The 16631-nt window shown below is 49.2% G+C and overlaps 1 protein-coding gene across 3 annotated transcripts in view; it reads left to right on the plus strand.

The window, feature by feature from the left end:
* Positions 1 to 16631, plus strand: part of TRPM7 (transient receptor potential cation channel subfamily M member 7) — a 63888-nt gene that overhangs the window by 45372 nt on the left and 1885 nt on the right. For 2 of the 3 annotated variants that reach the window (XM_072148303.1, XM_072148304.1), the window contains 15 exons: positions 5815 to 5999; positions 6613 to 6745; positions 6848 to 7551; positions 8681 to 8754; positions 9182 to 9278; positions 9485 to 9558; positions 9987 to 10027; positions 10439 to 10467; positions 10550 to 10600; positions 11642 to 11707; positions 13229 to 13512; positions 14185 to 14267; positions 15113 to 15318; positions 16309 to 16360; positions 16476 to 16582. In XM_072148303.1, the coding sequence (XP_072004404.1) occupies positions 5815 to 5999; positions 6613 to 6745; positions 6848 to 7551; positions 8681 to 8754; positions 9182 to 9278; positions 9485 to 9558; positions 9987 to 10027; positions 10439 to 10467; positions 10550 to 10600; positions 11642 to 11707; positions 13229 to 13512; positions 14185 to 14267; positions 15113 to 15318; positions 16309 to 16360; positions 16476 to 16582 (2186 nt within the window). Of the gene's footprint in view, positions 1 to 5814; positions 6000 to 6612; positions 6746 to 6847; positions 7552 to 8680; positions 8755 to 9181; positions 9279 to 9484; positions 9559 to 9986; positions 10028 to 10438; positions 10468 to 10549; positions 10601 to 11641; positions 11708 to 13228; positions 13513 to 14184; positions 14268 to 15112; positions 15319 to 16308; positions 16361 to 16475; positions 16583 to 16631 lie in introns of those variants that run through there. The other variant, XR_011855002.1, reaches the window with a different exon arrangement.

A 16631-nucleotide genomic window follows, 5' to 3' on the forward strand; every position in this document is an offset into this window, starting at 1 on the left:
GGGCTGGGCTGGCTGTATACTGCACGGGGGGCGGGCTGGGCTGGCTGTATACTGCAGGGGGGGGCAGGCTGGGCTGGCTGTATACTGCAGGGGGGGGCAGGCTGGGCTGGCTGTATACTGCAGGGGGGGGCAGGCTGGGCTGGCTGTATACTGCAGGGGGGGGCAGGCTGGGCTGGCTGTATACTGCAGGGGGGGGCAGGCTGGGCTGGCTGTATACTGCAGGGGGGCAGGCTGGGCTGGCTGTATACTGCAGGGGGGCAGGCTGGGCTGGCTGTATACTGCAGGGGGGCAGGCTGGGCTGGCTGTATACTGCAGGGGGGCAGGCTGGGCTGGCTGTATACTGCAGGGGGGCAGGCTGGGCTGGCTGTATACTGCAGGGGGGGGGCAGGCTGGGCTGGCTGTATACTGCAGGGGGGGGGCAGGCTGGGCTGGCTGTATACGGCAGGGGGGCTGGCTGTGCTGGCTGTATACTGCAGGGGGGCTGGCTGTATACTGCAGGCTGGGCTGGCTGTATACTGCAGGGGGCAGGCTGGGCTGGCTGTATACTGCACGGAGGGCAGGCTGGGCTGGCTGTATACTGCACGGAGGGCAGGCTGGGCTGGCTGTATACTGCACGGAGGGCAGGCTGGGCTGGCTGTATACTGCACGGAGGGCAGGCTGGGCTGGCTGTATACTGCACGGAGGGCAGGCTGGGCTGGCTGTATACTGCACGGAGGGCAGGCTGGGCTGGCTGTATACTGCACGGAGGGCAGGCTGGGCTGGCTGTATACTGCACGGAGGGCAGGCTGGGCTGGCTGTATACTGCAGGGGGGCAGGCTGGGCTGGCTGTATACTGCAGGGGGGCTGGCTGTATACTGCAGGGGGGCTGGCTGTATACTGCAGGGGGGCTGGCTGTATACTGCAGGGGGGCTGGCTGTATACTGCAGGGGGGCTGGCTGTATACTGCAGGGGGGGGCAGGCTGGGCTGGCTGTATACTGCAGGGGGGCTGGCTGTATACTGCAGGGGGGGGGCAGGCTGGGCTGGCTGTATACTGCAGGGGGGGGCAGGCTGGGCTGGCTGTATACTGCAGGGGGGGCAGGCTGTATACTGCAGGGGGGCAGGCTGGGCTGGCTGTATACTGCAGGGGGGCAGGCTGGGCTGGCTGTATACTGCAGGGGGCAGGCTGGGCTGGCTGTATACTGCAGGGGGGCAGGCTGGGCTGGCTGTATACTGCAGGGGGGCAGGCTGGGCTGGCTGTATACTGCACGGAGGGCAGGCTGGGCTGGCTGTATACTGCAGGGGGGCAGGCCGGGCTGGCTGTATACTGCAGGGGGGCTGGCTGTATACTGCAGGGGGGCTGGCTGTATACTGCAGGGGGGCTGGCTGTATACTGCAGGGGGGCTGGCTGTATACTGCAGGGGGGGGCAGGCTGGGCTGGCTGTATACTGCAGGGGGGCTGGCTGTATACTGCAGGGGGGGGCAGGCTGGGCTGGCTGTATACTGCAGGGGGGGGCAGGCTGGGCTGGCTGTATACTGCAGGGGGGGGCAGGCTGGGCTGGCTGTATACTGCAGGGGGGGCAGGCTGGGCTGGCTGTATACTGCAGGGGGGGGCAGGCTGGGCTGGCTGTATACTGCAGGGGGGCAGGCTGTATACTGCAGGGGGGCAGGCTGGGCAGGCTGTATACTGCAGGGGGGCAGGCTGGGCTGGCTGTATACTGCAGGGGGCAGGCTGGGCTGGCTGTATACTGCAGGGGGGCAGGCTGGGCTGGCTGTATACTGCAGGGGGGCAGGCTGGGCTGGCTGTATACTGCAGGGGGGCAGGCTGGGCTGGCTGTATACTGCAGGGGGGCAGGCTGGGCTGGCTGTATACTGCAGGGGGGCAGGCTGGGCTGGCTGTATACTGCAGGGGGGCAGGCTGGGCTGGCTGTATACTGCAGGGGGGCAGGCTGGGCTGGCTGTATACTGCAGGGGGGCAGGCTGGGCTGGCTGTATGCTGCAGGGGGGCTGGCTGGGCTGGCTGTATGCTGCAGGGGGGGGGGGGGCGGGCTGGGCTGGCTGTATGCTGCAGGGGGGGGGGCGGGCTGGGCTGGCTGTATGCTGCAGGGGGGGGGCGGGCTGGGCTGGCTGTATACTGCAGGGGGGGCAGGCTGTGCTGGCTGTATACGGCAGGGGGGCTGGCTGTGCTGGCTGTATACGGCAGGGGGGCTGGCTGGGCTGGCTGTATACTGCAGGGGGGCTGGCTGTATACTGCAGGCTGGGCTGGCTGTATACTGCAGGGGGGCAGGCTGGGCTGGCTGTATACTGCAGGGGGGCTGGCTGTATACTGCAGGCTGGGCTGGCTGTATACTGCAGGGGGGCAGGCTGGGCTGGCTGTATACTGCAGGGGGGCTGGCTGGGCTGGCTGTATACTGCAGGGGGGCTGGCTGGGCTGGCTGTATACTGCAGGGGGGCAGGCTGGGCTGGCTGTATACTGCAGGGGGGCAGGCTGGGCTGGCTGTATACTGCAGGGGGGCAGGCTGGGCTGGCTGTATACTGCAGGGGGGCAGGCTGGGCTGGCTGTATACTGCAGGGGGGCAGGCTGGGCTGGCTGTATACTGCAGGGGGGCAGGCTGGGCTGGCTGTATACTGCAGGGGGGCAGGCTGGGCTGGCTGTATACTGCAGGGGGGCAGGCTGGGCTGGCTTTATACTGCAGGGGGGCAGGCTGGGCTGGCTGTATACTGCAGGGAGGCAGGCTGGGCTGGCTGTATACTGCAGGGAGGCAGGCTGGGCTGGCTGTATACTGCAGGGGGGCTGGCTGTATACTGCAGGGGGGCTGGCTGTATACTGCAGGGGGGCTGGCTGTATACTGCAGGGGGGCGGGCTGGGCTGGCTGTATGCTGCAGGAGGGCGGGCTGGGCTGGCTGTATGCTGCAGGGGGGGCAGGCTGGGCTGGCTGTATGCTGCAGGGGGGGCAGGCTGGGCTGGCTGTATACTGCAGGGGGGGGGCAGGCTGGGCTGGCTGTATACTGCAGGGGGGGCAGCCTGTGCTGGCTGTATACTGCAGGGGGGCTGGCTGGGCTGGCTGTATACGGCAGGGGGGCTGGCTGGGCTGGCTGTATACTGCAGGGGGGCTGGCTGTATACTGCAGGGGGGCAGGCTAGGCTGGCTGTATACTGCAGGGGGGCAGGCTGGGCTGGCTGTATACTGCAGGGGGGCTGGCTGTGCTGGCTGTATACTGCAGGGGGGCTGGCTGTGCTGGCTGTATACTGCAGGGGGGCTGGCTGGGCTGGCTGTATACTGCAGGGGGGCTGGCTGGGCTGGCTGTATACTGCAGGGGGGCAGGCTGGGCTGGCTGTATACTGCAGGGGGGCAGGCTGGGCTGGCTGTATACTGCAGGGGGGCAGGCTGGGCTGGCTGTATACTGCAGGGGGGCAGGCTGGGCTGGCTGTATACTGCAGGGGGGCAGGCTGGGCTGGCTGTATACTGCAGGGGGGCAGGCTGGGCTGGCTGTATACTGCATGGGGGCTGGCTGTATACTGCAGGGGGGCAGGCTGGGCTGGCTGTATACTGCAGGGGGGGGCAGGCTGGGCTGGCTGTATACTGCAGGGGGGGGCAGGCTGGGCTGGCTGTATACTGCAGGGGGGGGCAGGCTGGGCTGGCTGTATACTGCAGGGGGGGGCAGGCTGGGCTGGCTGTATACTGCAGGGGGGGGCAGGCTGGGCTGGCTGTATACTGCAGGGGGGGGCAGGCTGGGCTGGCTGTATACTGCAGGGGGGGGCAGGCTGGGCTGGCTGTATACTGCAGGGGGGGGCAGGCTGGGCTGGCTGTATACTGCAGGGGGGGGCAGGCTGGGCTGGCTGTATACTGCAGGGGGGGGCAGGCTGGGCTGGCTGTATACTGCAGGGGGGGGCAGGCTGGGCTGGCTGTATACTGCACGGAGGGCAGGCTGGGCTGGCTGTATACTGCACGGAGGGCAGGCTGGGCTGGCTGTATACTGCAGGGGGGCAGCCTGGGCTGGCTGTATACTGCAGGGGGGCTGGCTGTATACTGCAGGGGGGCTGGCTGTATACTGCAGGGGGGCTGGCTGTATACTGCAGGGGGGGGGCAGGCTGGGCTGGCTGTATACTGCAGGGGGGCTGGCTGTATACTGCAGGGGGGGGGCAGGCTGGGCTGGCTGTATACTGCAGGGGGGGGCAGGCTGGGCTGGCTGTATACTGCAGGGGGGGGCAGGCTGGGCTGGCTGTATACTGCAGGGGGGGGCAGGCTGGGCTGGCTGTATACTGCACGGAGGGCAGGCTGGGCTGGCTGTATGCTGCACGGAGGGCAGGCTGGGCTGGCTGTATACTGCACGGAGGGCAGGCTGGGCTGGCTGTATACTGCACGGAGGGCAGGCTGGGCTGGCTGTATACTGCACGGAGGGCAGGCTGGGCTGGCTGTATACTGCAGGGGGGCTGGCTGTATACTGCAGGGGGGCTGGCTGTATACTGCAGGGGGGGGCAGGCTGGGCTGGCTGTATACTGCAGGGGGGGCAAGCTGGGCTGGCTGTATACTGCAGGGGGGGCAAGCTGGGCTGGCTGTATACTGCAGGGGGGGGCAGGCTGGGCTGGCTGTATACTGCAGGGGGGGGGCAGGCTGGGCTGGCTGTATACTGCAGGGGGGGCAGGCTGGGCTGGCTGTATACTGCAGGGGGGGGCAGGCTGGGCTGGCTGTATACTGCAGGGGGGGGCAGGCTGGGCTGGCTGTATACTGCAGGGGGGGGCAGGCTGGGCTGGCTGTATACTGCAGGGGGGGGCAGGCTGGGCTGGCTGTATACTGCAGGGGGGGGCAGGCTGGGCTGGCTGTATACTGCAGGGGGGGGCAGGCTGGGCTGGCTGTATACTGCAGGGGGGGGGCAGGCTGGGCTGGCTGTATACTGCAGGGGGGGGCAGGCTGGGCTGGCTGTATACTGCAGGGGGGGGCAGGCTGGGCTGGCTGTATACTGCAGGGGGGGCAAGCTGGGCTGGCTGTATACTGCAGGGGGGGCAGGCTGGGCTGGCTGTATACTGCAGGGGGGGCAGGCTGGGCTGGCTGTATACTGCAGGCTGGGCTGGCTGTATACTGCAGGGGGGGGCAGGCTGGGCTGGCTGTATACTGCAGGGGGGGGCAGGCTGGGCTGGCTGTATACTGCAGGGGGGGGCAGGCTGGGCTGGCTGTATACTGCAGGGGGGGGCAGGCTGGGCTGGCTGTATACTGCAGGGGGGGCAAGCTGGGCTGGCTGTATACTGCAGGGGGGGCAGGCTGGGCTGGCTGTATACTGCAGGGGGGGCAGGCTGGGCTGGCTGTATACTGCAGGGGGGGCAGGCTGGGCTGGCTGTATACTGCAGGGGGGGCAGGCTGGGCTGGCTGTATACTGCAGGGGGGCAGGCTGGGCTGGCTGTATACTGCAGGGGGGGCAGGCTGTATACCGCAGGGGGGGCGGGCTGGGCTGGCTGTGTACCGCAGGGGGGGCGGGCTGGGCTGGCTGTGTACCGCAGGGGGGCTGGCTGTATACCGCAGGGGGGCTGTGACCAATGCGTTTCCCACTTTTAGCTCATACTCGAGTCAATAGGTTTTCCCAGTTTTCGGTGGTAAAATTGAGGGTGTCGGCTTATACTCGAGTTTATACGGTAATTTAAAAAGTTGACTTTGGAAGGAAGGAGCCATGGATAATAAATATAAGATTACCACAGTCACTTTGCCTGAATCTATGAGGTGTCCCTGGTTTATCATGATGGATTTTGCTAGTAGAGTTCCTTAAACAAACATACAAATTATTTATGCATAACCTTTTGTTTGACTGTTGTGGGTATTAATGCAATTTTTTGTTTAATTTTAGCAATGTATATTTTCAAGTGAAGTCTATTTCCAATATAGTATGGAAGTACCAGCGCTACCATTTTATTATGGCTTATCATGAGAAGCCTTTCTTGCCTCCACCTTTGATTATTTTCAGCCATTTGTCTTCCCTATTTTGCTTTGTCTGCAAACGAAGAAAGAAAGACAAGTATTCACATGGACCAAGTAAGTTTTTGTATGTAGATTATATCAACTATCTTTAACTATATTTATACCGTTTGATAAATCTGATGCAGTATATTACAATCTAATGTAAAGGTGCATTTACACACAAAGGTTTGTGCACATGTGGCGTAAACACATGGGTTTTCAAGTGATCAGAGCAGCTGAGAAGAGTAGATGTTCAAGATTACATTGCTGTCGTCATACAATAGTCATACAATAGTCATACAATAGTCATGCATGCCTTTTGTAAACTAAATGTTGACGGCAATGTAATCCGGCAAATCTCCTCTTCTCAGCTGTTGCAATGCGTTTCAAAACGCATGCCTTAATGCCACGTGTGAACGCACCCTAAGGCTTTATGCAAACAGCCACTTAGCCTTCTATTAGGCACTTTTACGATGTGGCGCATGCACTGTGCCTCACAGCTTTAGATACGTGCTGCTTTCCTGTGATGCTGCGCAGCCGGTCGCTTTCAATTGACAAGGGTTACAAACAATGTTTGCTGCACACAATTTAATGTGCAATGTTCACAGTTCACGGATTTTCGTCTTTTGTTTTATACTAGAATAATAACTTTTGGTAGCTTAATTGTCTGTCTTGCTTCTTTTATTAGAATTATTTCTAACTGAGGAAGATCAGAAGAAGCTCCATGATTTTGAGGAGCTTTGCGTTGAGATTTATTTCAATGAGAAAGACGATAAATTTCATTTGGGAAGTGAAGAGAGAATTCGTGTTACATCTGATAGGTACAAATCATACCTTTTCATCTTGGTTTTTATGTTTGTGAATTTTTTTTATTTTTTATTTTTCTCCTCCTCATGTCTTACTTTGCAATTTTGACTCTCTAGGGTTGAACAGATGTGTATACAAATCAAAGAAGTGGGAGATCGAGTTAACTATATAAAGCGCTCTTTACACTCTCTGGATTCACAGATTGGACACTTGCAGGACCTGTCTGCTCTTACTGTGGATACCTTAAAAACCCTTACTGCACAAAAAGCATCTGAAGCCAGCAAGGTTCACAAAGAGATCACCCGAGAGCTCAGCATTTCGAAGCACTTGGGACAGAATCTGGTTGATGATGGCCCTCTGCGCTCCTCCATGAGGAAAAAGCATAGCGTTAGTAATTTCTTTGGCTCCTCATTTCCACAAGGAAGTCCCGAGGCCAACAGTAACTTTTTATTTAACATTTCTTTGAGAGATGAGAGAAATATTGTAGGTAGAAAGGTGGGCGACTTATTTCCACCACAGAGAGAAAAACTAAATATTCCAGGTGCTGGTCCATCTGGAAGTGCCTTAGTGTCTACTGCTGATTGTCCCACAGAACTGCCAAACACTGCACAGGGAGCCATATCCCGCACCGAATACCCAAATCCAGGCATCTCCACCAGTAGCATGCCAAGCATTGCTTCTCCTTCAGCTACGTTTTTTGTTAGCACGCCAACACAGCCAAGCTTGAGGAATCAGATGGAAGTGGCATCCAAGTTGGAAATGTCTCTCCAACCAAGGTCCTCAAAAATGGACAGCACTGTGGAATTTGGTGCGTTTGTTGGTGCGTATCGTATTTTATTCGCTTCCTATTTAATATAATTTTTATGCTGCTTTATTTAAAGGGAACTTATCATCCCGATTTTGCATTTTGACCTAATAAGTTCCCATTGACTTTAATTCTTGGTTCCATTCAGTTTTAAAAGTATATAAGTTATAGCAAGCAAAGAAGATTGAGTCATGGTGGTGGTTAATCCTTTGTCATCACAGCTCTCCCTTCCATTCCTGCCTGCTCCCTTCTCCTTCATACAGATGGGAGCTGACGGAGATTTGCTTCCATTGCAGGATCATATGGATGCAGGAGGAAGCAGAGCTCACAAAATTCTGGTTTCCTATTAAAGATAGGAATGTGTTTCTAGGAGAAGCAGAACCAGAGATATACACAGTTGGGGTACATTTATATGGCCATACTAGATCCAGAGTGAGCACAGGGCCGAGAGGAGGGAGTGTAAGGGTTGAGTGCTTTTCCTTCCTCCTTCCACAGACGAGCTGCCGCCGTGAGCCATAGAGGTCTATGGGGGCCATGGTATGGTTGCAAATCATGCAACATATCACTGCCTCCCTATTAGCCATGTGAACGAGCTCTTAGTTACAGTAAAAAAAAAGTTAATTCTTAAATACAGGTCTCTATTCTCAACTGTAACTTGAAAGGATATCTCTGGTTCTGTTTAACAGAACATCAGGATTGTATTTTTATGTGAAAGTGGACTTTCTCCTTTGATAGGAAACCAGAATTGGTTTAGGAGACGTGACAGTCTTGAAGTGCGTCACCATCCTTTCAGCTGAAGGCAGAAAGCATAAGGAGCTCCAAAAGACACTTTGCAAAAGTACATGCACCCTCTGTCTCTGAATTTAGGAAATGGTGATGGATTGACACAGCACATATTTTTGTAAAGGTTTATACAATTTTACATTTTGCCATTTTTAGTATGTTAGACTAATTTTACCAATAACAATAGTCTCACATGACATGAAATAAAGACAAAGTAAAAATGTTTTTATGTAAAGTGACTCAAAAGAAAAGCTGAACAGAACTGCAATAATTGACCTGGACATTTAGGCACCAATATTCCTCCATCATGAAGGGGTTAATGTGTGTGTGTTTTTTTTTTTTTTTTTTTTTTTTTTTTAAGGTCACAGAGAAATTACGACTCAACCTAAACGTCCTGAAAACCAAGATGAAGGAGAAGAAACACCTGCAGATTTGGTAAGTGAACACATTTCTTAAACTGTGTTCTATATTGGGCCTAAACCTCTTGGCAGGATATGCTGCTATATCATAAATGTATGCTGAACTTTTCTCCTTGATATATTTTGTTGTGACTATTGGTCTAAAAGCAATTTAGCGTGGACTGTGGTAAGATATAACAATATTCCCATTGGGTTTTTTTTCTCAGATTAGGCCCAGTTCACATCTGTTATTTCATGTTTTGTATAAGTTATACCTGGCGTAGAGACTACACAGAAATGAGGTAGAATGGAAATATTTGTTGCTGTTGTGTCCACTCCTGGTTTTGACTCCCAATAACTAATTAAAAAAAATTGGTAAAATAACAGAGATGTGAACTGGCCCATGTCTAGAACCTACCAATGGACACAACTGTGAGTTTTGATCCGTTTTCCTTTTCCTATAGATGGAATTATATCCTCCTTCCAGCTTAAAGCAAGTGAAGTCCTGCGCTGGTTTTACTGAACTCAGTAAAATTTCCCAGTCTTTGCGGCTGGAACAATGTGAGTCTTGCCAGTGTATTGCTATTGTGTGTGTTGCATACAGATCTCCTTCTAGATTTTTGAAAACTTTGCAAGATGAGGTATAATGTGTATTTTTGCACTTTTACTGCTTTTGTTAGTCGGAGCAAATAAAGTACTGAACCAATAGTTTATTTACTACTCACTCCATATTTTTTAGACTATTTTCTTTTATTTTTTGTTTATAGTGCATGCCACTAGCCGACGAGCCTCGCTGACTGAAGAGACGACTGAAGATGACTCCAAAGAGACATTTCTGGCGGTGGGTCCTTTCTCTACTATTATAAAATGCAGCTGTCCTGCAGTAGATTCAGATATCTCAGCGATAGCCTTGGGTTGTGTGTTGGTTTTATGTAACATTTGAAGGGGGATCTTTGACAACGTGGATGAAATTATCAGAATTGAGGACAACGTGTTACATGAGCAGTGTGAGAAAAGGTCAAGATTGAGCGCTGCCTAACAGAGTGCCCTAGTTCTGCTGAACCCTCTGTTGTTCTAGTACCCTCAGGTTGGCAGCATTTCTTGGTTTAATTGGGTACCACATTGTAATATTTACAATAGGTAACACTCGCAGATCGGTGCATTATGTAGACTTATGCAGGACACTAGTAGGGCTAGTAGCAGATGTGAGGTTGATGTTACACAAATGGAAGAGGAGGAGCAAATGTTTTTTGTGCATTTCTTTTACAGGATTGGTTACAGTCTCATTCATCCTCTGCAAGCAAACCAAAGTAAGTTCACTTAATTTCCCCATGCCTTATTGTTCCTCATTACAGAGGTGGGAAGAGAAGGTTCACACAAGTCTCCCCCTGTATCTACAAAATTGTGGTAGATTTCTAAAGCCTTTTAAAGTAGATCTGTCTGCTTTATTTTCTTGCTCTATTTAAAGCAATTGTCTGGGTTCAGATTTTTTTTTTTTTTTTGGAGCGGAATAAAAGAATTCTAATTATTTTACTGTCAGACACTAGAGGGAGCATCATTCATATGTGTTTCAATGTCGGAAACAGAATGAGTGAAGCAGTTAAAAAAAAAATGCCTGCAAAAAAAATTTGGTAACTTCTTTAACAACAAAATCGCATAATTTTAAAAAATGTAATAAATTAAAATAATGGCTGTCATTAAGTGTTGCATTGTCTCGACAGGCCTACAGCAGAGGAGGATGCGTTGAATGGTGAGTCTCATAAAATCAAGAAACCTAAATTAAGAAAACCTAATTCTATGTGAATAATATATATACACCTTTTCCCTTACAGGTTTAGGCTCACCGTTCAAACCAATAGTAGACATCAATTATTGCTATTCAGGTTAGTTACTTGTTGCAGGCACACACTATGTTGACCGTTAATGGTTAATGCTTCATACAAGCAGTCCCCTACTTAAAGGGCACCTACCACCCAGATTCTACCTATAAAGGTAGAAGGGGTGGTAGGTGGATGAATGGGACGTGAGGATAGCCCTTTTTTGGGCTAATCCTCACGTCCCGGGTGTCTTTTATAAAACTTTATTGGAGGCATAGGTAAATTTTATCTACTGGGGCGTGGAGTAGCCGGACATGAGGCTCTAGTTGCGGCTACTCCATGCCCCAGTAGCCACGTTACACCGCCATTTAATCTTCGGCGCGCAGCTCCTCGTAGCTGCGCGCTCCCGTCCTGGTCTCCCGCTATCTGCAGCCTTCTGCGCATGCGCAGTAGCTCCGGAGCCGCGGCCTGCGAAGGCCTGCGTTCTGTGCATGTGCAGAGCGCAGGAGACCAGGACGAGGGCCGAAGATTAAATGGTAGGCGGTGTAACGTGGCTACTGGGGCGTGGAGTATCCGCAACTAGTAGCCTCATGTCCGACTACTCCACGCCCCAGTAGCCGCCTAATAAAATTTACATATGCCGGCAATAAAGTTTTATAAAAGACACCCGGGACGTGAGGATTAGCCCAAAAAAGGGCTATCCTCACGTCCCATTCATCCACCTACCACCCCTTCTACCTTTATAGGTAGAATCGGGGTGGTAGGTTCCCTTTAAGAACACCCAACTTACAGACGACCCCTAGTTAAAATATTGGATATTGTTAAATTACTGTATACTATGCTTAGGCTACAATAAACAGCTATAACGGTTATAATAGGTGTCTGTAATGAAGCTTTAGTGTTAATCCTGCTTATGACAATCCAACATTTTTAAAATCCAGTTGTCACAGAGACCAAAAAAAGTTCTTGCTGGGGCTGCAATGATGAAATATATAGTTCCAACTTGCATACAAATACAACTTAAGAGCAAACCTACAGAATGTATCTTGTACATAACCCGAGGACTGCTTGTATTGATTTATTAACATCTTATATCATCTTGTGCAGCCGTTGAACGAAACAACCTGATGCGTTTGGCCCAGAGTATTCCTTTCACCCCGGTTCCTCTTAAAGGTAAGATTTCACCTGTTTGCTACTAAAAATAAATATATCTTTCACATACTCAATACAGACTATACTCTTCAAAGGGTGAAAGCCAATCTGTCCCCTTTTAAAAGGCAGCATATTGCTGACATATGCTAGTCATTGTATGCATAGTCCTAAATCACACCAAAAAGTATACAATGGGCTCATGGTTATGAGTAGATGGTATTCATGAGTTGATGCCTTCAACTGCACCATTTATCCATAAGACTCGTGGGCAGCTTTGTACACGTTGTAGGCAGAGATTTAATATAAAAAAACCCTTTCCTGTGTTATGGTACATAACATCCACTTTCATGTTGATGTGACGGTGTTGGGCACATTTTGTTCCGGTTTATGCTGGTGCCTTCTTTCACATTGTCATCTTGTGGCAGAATCCAGTCATAGCGGCTTTTAAAATGTGTATGAATAGAATACATGAGCTTCTATTATATATACCCAACCCCTGCACACTAACACAGCTTTAGAGATGATGGCAGCTGAGAATAGGTGATTGGTGGAGCTTTTAGACCTGGCACCTTCACCCATCTGCTATTAATCAGAATCTTATTGATACAAAAATCCTGGAAAGCATATTTTCCAGGTTCTAATCAAATTTTTGTAATTTATGGATAAAAAGGATAAGGGTATATACAGATGTCCATGTGCGGTCAGGGAATACAGTCCGTGTATTATGCTAGAATATTGATCTGAATAATAAATACTTTGGGTCTGCTGTCTCTATTCACGGCATCCTTTGCTTATTGAACAGTGGACCCTTTGTTATGCTGAAACTCACAAAATCAACAGCCTTCCATGATCCAGTGGATCTAGGGAATGCAGCCAATCACATGGACTGTATTACTTGAACCACAATGATTATCTGCATATGTATATATATATATTACAGATAAGTAACACTTCACTGTTTTCTTCTATTGCTTCAGCTTTTTACATTTAAGTTTCACCTTTGTTTATCCAAATGTAAAGCTATTAGGGCTTATAGGAGGTTGTACTAGCCTCCACAGGATAGGGAATAAAAAAAATGATCTGTGAGGATCCAACTGCTGGGGCTCCCACCGATCATGAGAACGGTAGCTCCAAACAATCCGTTCCCACTAATTGATGGGATGGCTAAGAATGGGACCCTCTACTTTATTAAATACTATGGGAGTGTTTGAAATTGCTGAGCACAGCCCTCTGCTATATTCTTTACTTACACAGTCAGTAAATGATAGTGCTGGAGGTATTCAAGCGCTGTGTTTGGCAATTTGACACACCTTGACATTTACTATTAAATGGCGGCTCCATCCATTAATGAGAACAGGACCTCCGTTCTTTGGGCAGCAGTTGGACTCTCACCGATCCACTTGTTGAGAGTTGGTACAACCCCTTCAAAGTAAAAGGATAGACTTATGCCTGACGGGAATCTTTTTGAATACTTGTCACTGGTAATCTTGCTTAACTTTAGAAAATGTATTGAATATATTTTCTTGCATGTAAATGTTACAGGAGAGCTGGTCACAGTGTATCGTCTCGAGGAGAGTTCTCCCAGCATCCTAAATAACAGCATGTCCTCCTGGTCACAGAGGGGGCTGTGTGCCAAGATCGAGTTTTTGAGCAAAGAAGAGATGGGAGGAGGATTAAGAAGGGCTGTGAAAGTGGTTTGCACATGGTCTGAGAATGACATCCTCAAGTCCGGACACCTCTATATCATCAAATCTTTCCTTCCTGAGGTGGTGAATACCTGGTCAGGGGTGTACAAGGAGGATACTGTTCTTCATCTCTGCCTTAAAGTAAGACTTGGAATCTGAATGTACCAGAATTTTGTTCATCATACAATGTATGGTCTTTAACTTGGTGTACAATATTAGTAATAATAATAATAATTCCTTTATTTATATAGCATTATAACACAGATTATGCTGAACTACAGAGCTTGCCAAATCGGTCTTTATCTCCATGGGGCTCACAATGTAATTAACCTACTAGTATGTTTTGGAGTGTGGGAGGAAACCGGAGAACCCGGAGGAAACCCACGCAAACACGGAGAGAACATACAAACTCTTTGCAAATGTTGACCTAGGATGGGATTTGAATCCAGGTCCCCAGCGCTGCAAGGCAGAAGTGCTAACCACTAAACATGTACATTTTATAATCTACATTTATTATTAATAATGGGGAAAAGTTTTTGCTTTATTTAGGAGTGCTGCTGCAATAGGGATGAGGAGCAACATTTCACCTGTTTCCCCCCTGCACCAATTATGAGCATTGCAGACATCCAAAACCTAATGATATGTAGGGATCTTCGGACTTTGAAAGCAATACGCTTCAGTCACACATCTGCAAGCCTTCAGTAAAATGAGATGAATCATTGTGTTTGCTACATAGTATATTTTGGAGTGCTTTAATTCAGTTTTTTATTAATTGCCGAAAGACAACTTCTTTATACATTTGTTGTTTTGTAGGAAATACAGCAGCAGAGGGCAGCACAGAAAATGACTTTTGCATTTAATGCTATGAAACCCAAGTCCATTCCATATTCTCCAAGGTACAGGTCTCATTTGTTTGCGGTTTCCTATATGCATGTTGTTCAAACATTTATACATGCAGTAAAACGGTTCACAAAATGTGAAGTTTACTGTGCAATGTGGTCTTGGCACGCTATATAGATATGGATGGATAGATACATATAAACATACATACATACATACATAGAGATATCTATCTATCTCTGTGGTTGATTACATATTTAATTTTGTGATGTTCATCACATGGAATAAGTAAGGTGTCCAAGGGCTCCAGGTTACACAATTGCTTTCTCTTTTTAGTCCTTAAAGACTGCACTAACAGGTTTGTAACGTGGTCTTTTTTTTTGGGGGGGGGGGGTACATCTCTTCTGACATAGGGGCATATTGTAACATTCACAGGCCTCGTGCACAGCTCTGCTACTGCCGCCAGTTCGGCTTCACTTTCTGCCACTGATGTCTCTGTATGACTAGTATCTCCACCAGGGGCCCCTGAATATAAGGAATGTAATGAGTCAGGTCTGTAGGAGATGATGTATTAGCAGGAGATGCTGATGTATGTAGGACGCTGCAGGAAGTATAGTAGTGCTAAATTACTAACCTTGCTGCATGTAGGTTGTTTCCACATAACTTTAAAACATCACCAAACCCCTTAAATGGATTTGCTTAGTTGGACTATTAGGTTAATATTACTATATGTAGGTGCTAAGATTTTGTCCTCTAAAGAGAAGTTTTTATGCAACCACCTCCATTGGAACAACCATATTCCTTAGATTGATCGGTGTCTCAGTGATCCGTAAGATACATTTATCCTATCCTGTGATTGTTGTACAAACCCTTAAATGCGATATTTATATTTTTATTTCAGGTTTTTAGAGGTGTTTTTGTTATATTGTCATTCAGCCGGGCAGTGGTTTGCAATCGAGGAGTGTATGAACGGAGAGTTCCGAAAATACAATAACAACAATGGAGATGAGCGGGTCCCAACCAACATGTTAGAGGAAACCATGTTGGCTTTTAGTCATTGGACCTTTGAATATACAAGGGGAGAGCTATTAGTTCTGGATTTGCAAGGTAAGATGTCTCCACTTAAAGTAAGCTGTTGGCATGGACCTTTATCCAATGCATTGTCTGCAAAAGTATGCAGGGAAACATGATGGGATGTCTGGAAAGATTTAAAGTGCCCTATACAACTGTCTTAGGTGGCATGCTCCCAAATCATACCAATCTTTAAACAGTTAAGTGTTTAATTATATTCTCCCCGTCTCTCTCTCTCTCAATAATTCGGTAAGAAAATGCAAGGGTACTTAATTCATCCCGAGTGGGGAAAAAAAACAACATTTTGGTTCATTTTCAAGAAACTGGGTTAAAGGAAACCTACCACTTGTAGTGGCAGGTTTCCGATGGCAATACCGAGCACCAGCTCAGGGTGAGCTGGTGCCGGAGCTTATTTTAGTTAGTGTTTTAAACCGCGGTATCGCGGTTTAAAACACTTTTTAAACTTTATAGCCGGCGCATGGAGGTACGCGCTCGGCGCTTACCATGCGCGCGGCTCTCATTCACTTCCTATGTAGCCGCGCGCACGGTAAGCGCCGAGCGCGTACCTGCCTGCGCCGGCTATAAAGTTTAAAAAGTGTTTTAAACCGCGATGCCGCGGTTTAAAACACTAACTAAAATAAGCTCCGGCACCAGCTCACCCTGAGCTGGTGCTCGGTATTGCCATCGGAAACCTGCCACTACAAGTGGTAGGTTTCCTTTAAGCGATATGATGGTTAGAGACTAAAATTTTTAGGAAGTGCTCTCATCAGTACATAATTCTAACTTCATCGTAGCAAAATTAGAACTATGGTACCACTTTAAAATTTCAGCCTCCTTAACCATCAAATAGTTTTTGCTTTTTTCACTAGGGGGGGAATATAGTACCCTGACATTTTCTTCTTGCATTATTGTTGTGCTGCAGTTTATATGTATATGTAATCTATATGACAGTTCCTCCTGCAAGACGGCATTACAGATAAATAAGAGATGTACAGTATCGGAATAACAACATCTATCTATTTCCAGGTGTCGGAGAAAACCTAACCGATCCATCCGTTATAAAATCTGGGGAAAAAAGGTAAGTTCTCCATCTCTATATGTCTTTTTAGTTGTTCATTTCCTATTAAACTTAACATCAAATTCTTCTTGGTGTAATAAAGACATGCAGTACTAATGCGACCATATTTCTGTAGGTCGTCCGATATGATATTTGGACCTGCGAATTTAGGAGATGATGCCATTAAAAATTTCTGTGCAAAGCACCACTGCAATTTAATCTGCAGAAAGCTTAAGCTTCCAGGTAAGCCTTATGTCACTTTACTTATTAGCATCTTTGGGGCACTGTAATG

Source organism: Engystomops pustulosus, chromosome 4 (assembly GCF_040894005.1).
Source record: "Engystomops pustulosus chromosome 4, aEngPut4.maternal, whole genome shotgun sequence".
Taxonomy (NCBI): Eukaryota; Metazoa; Chordata; class Amphibia; order Anura; family Leptodactylidae; genus Engystomops; species Engystomops pustulosus.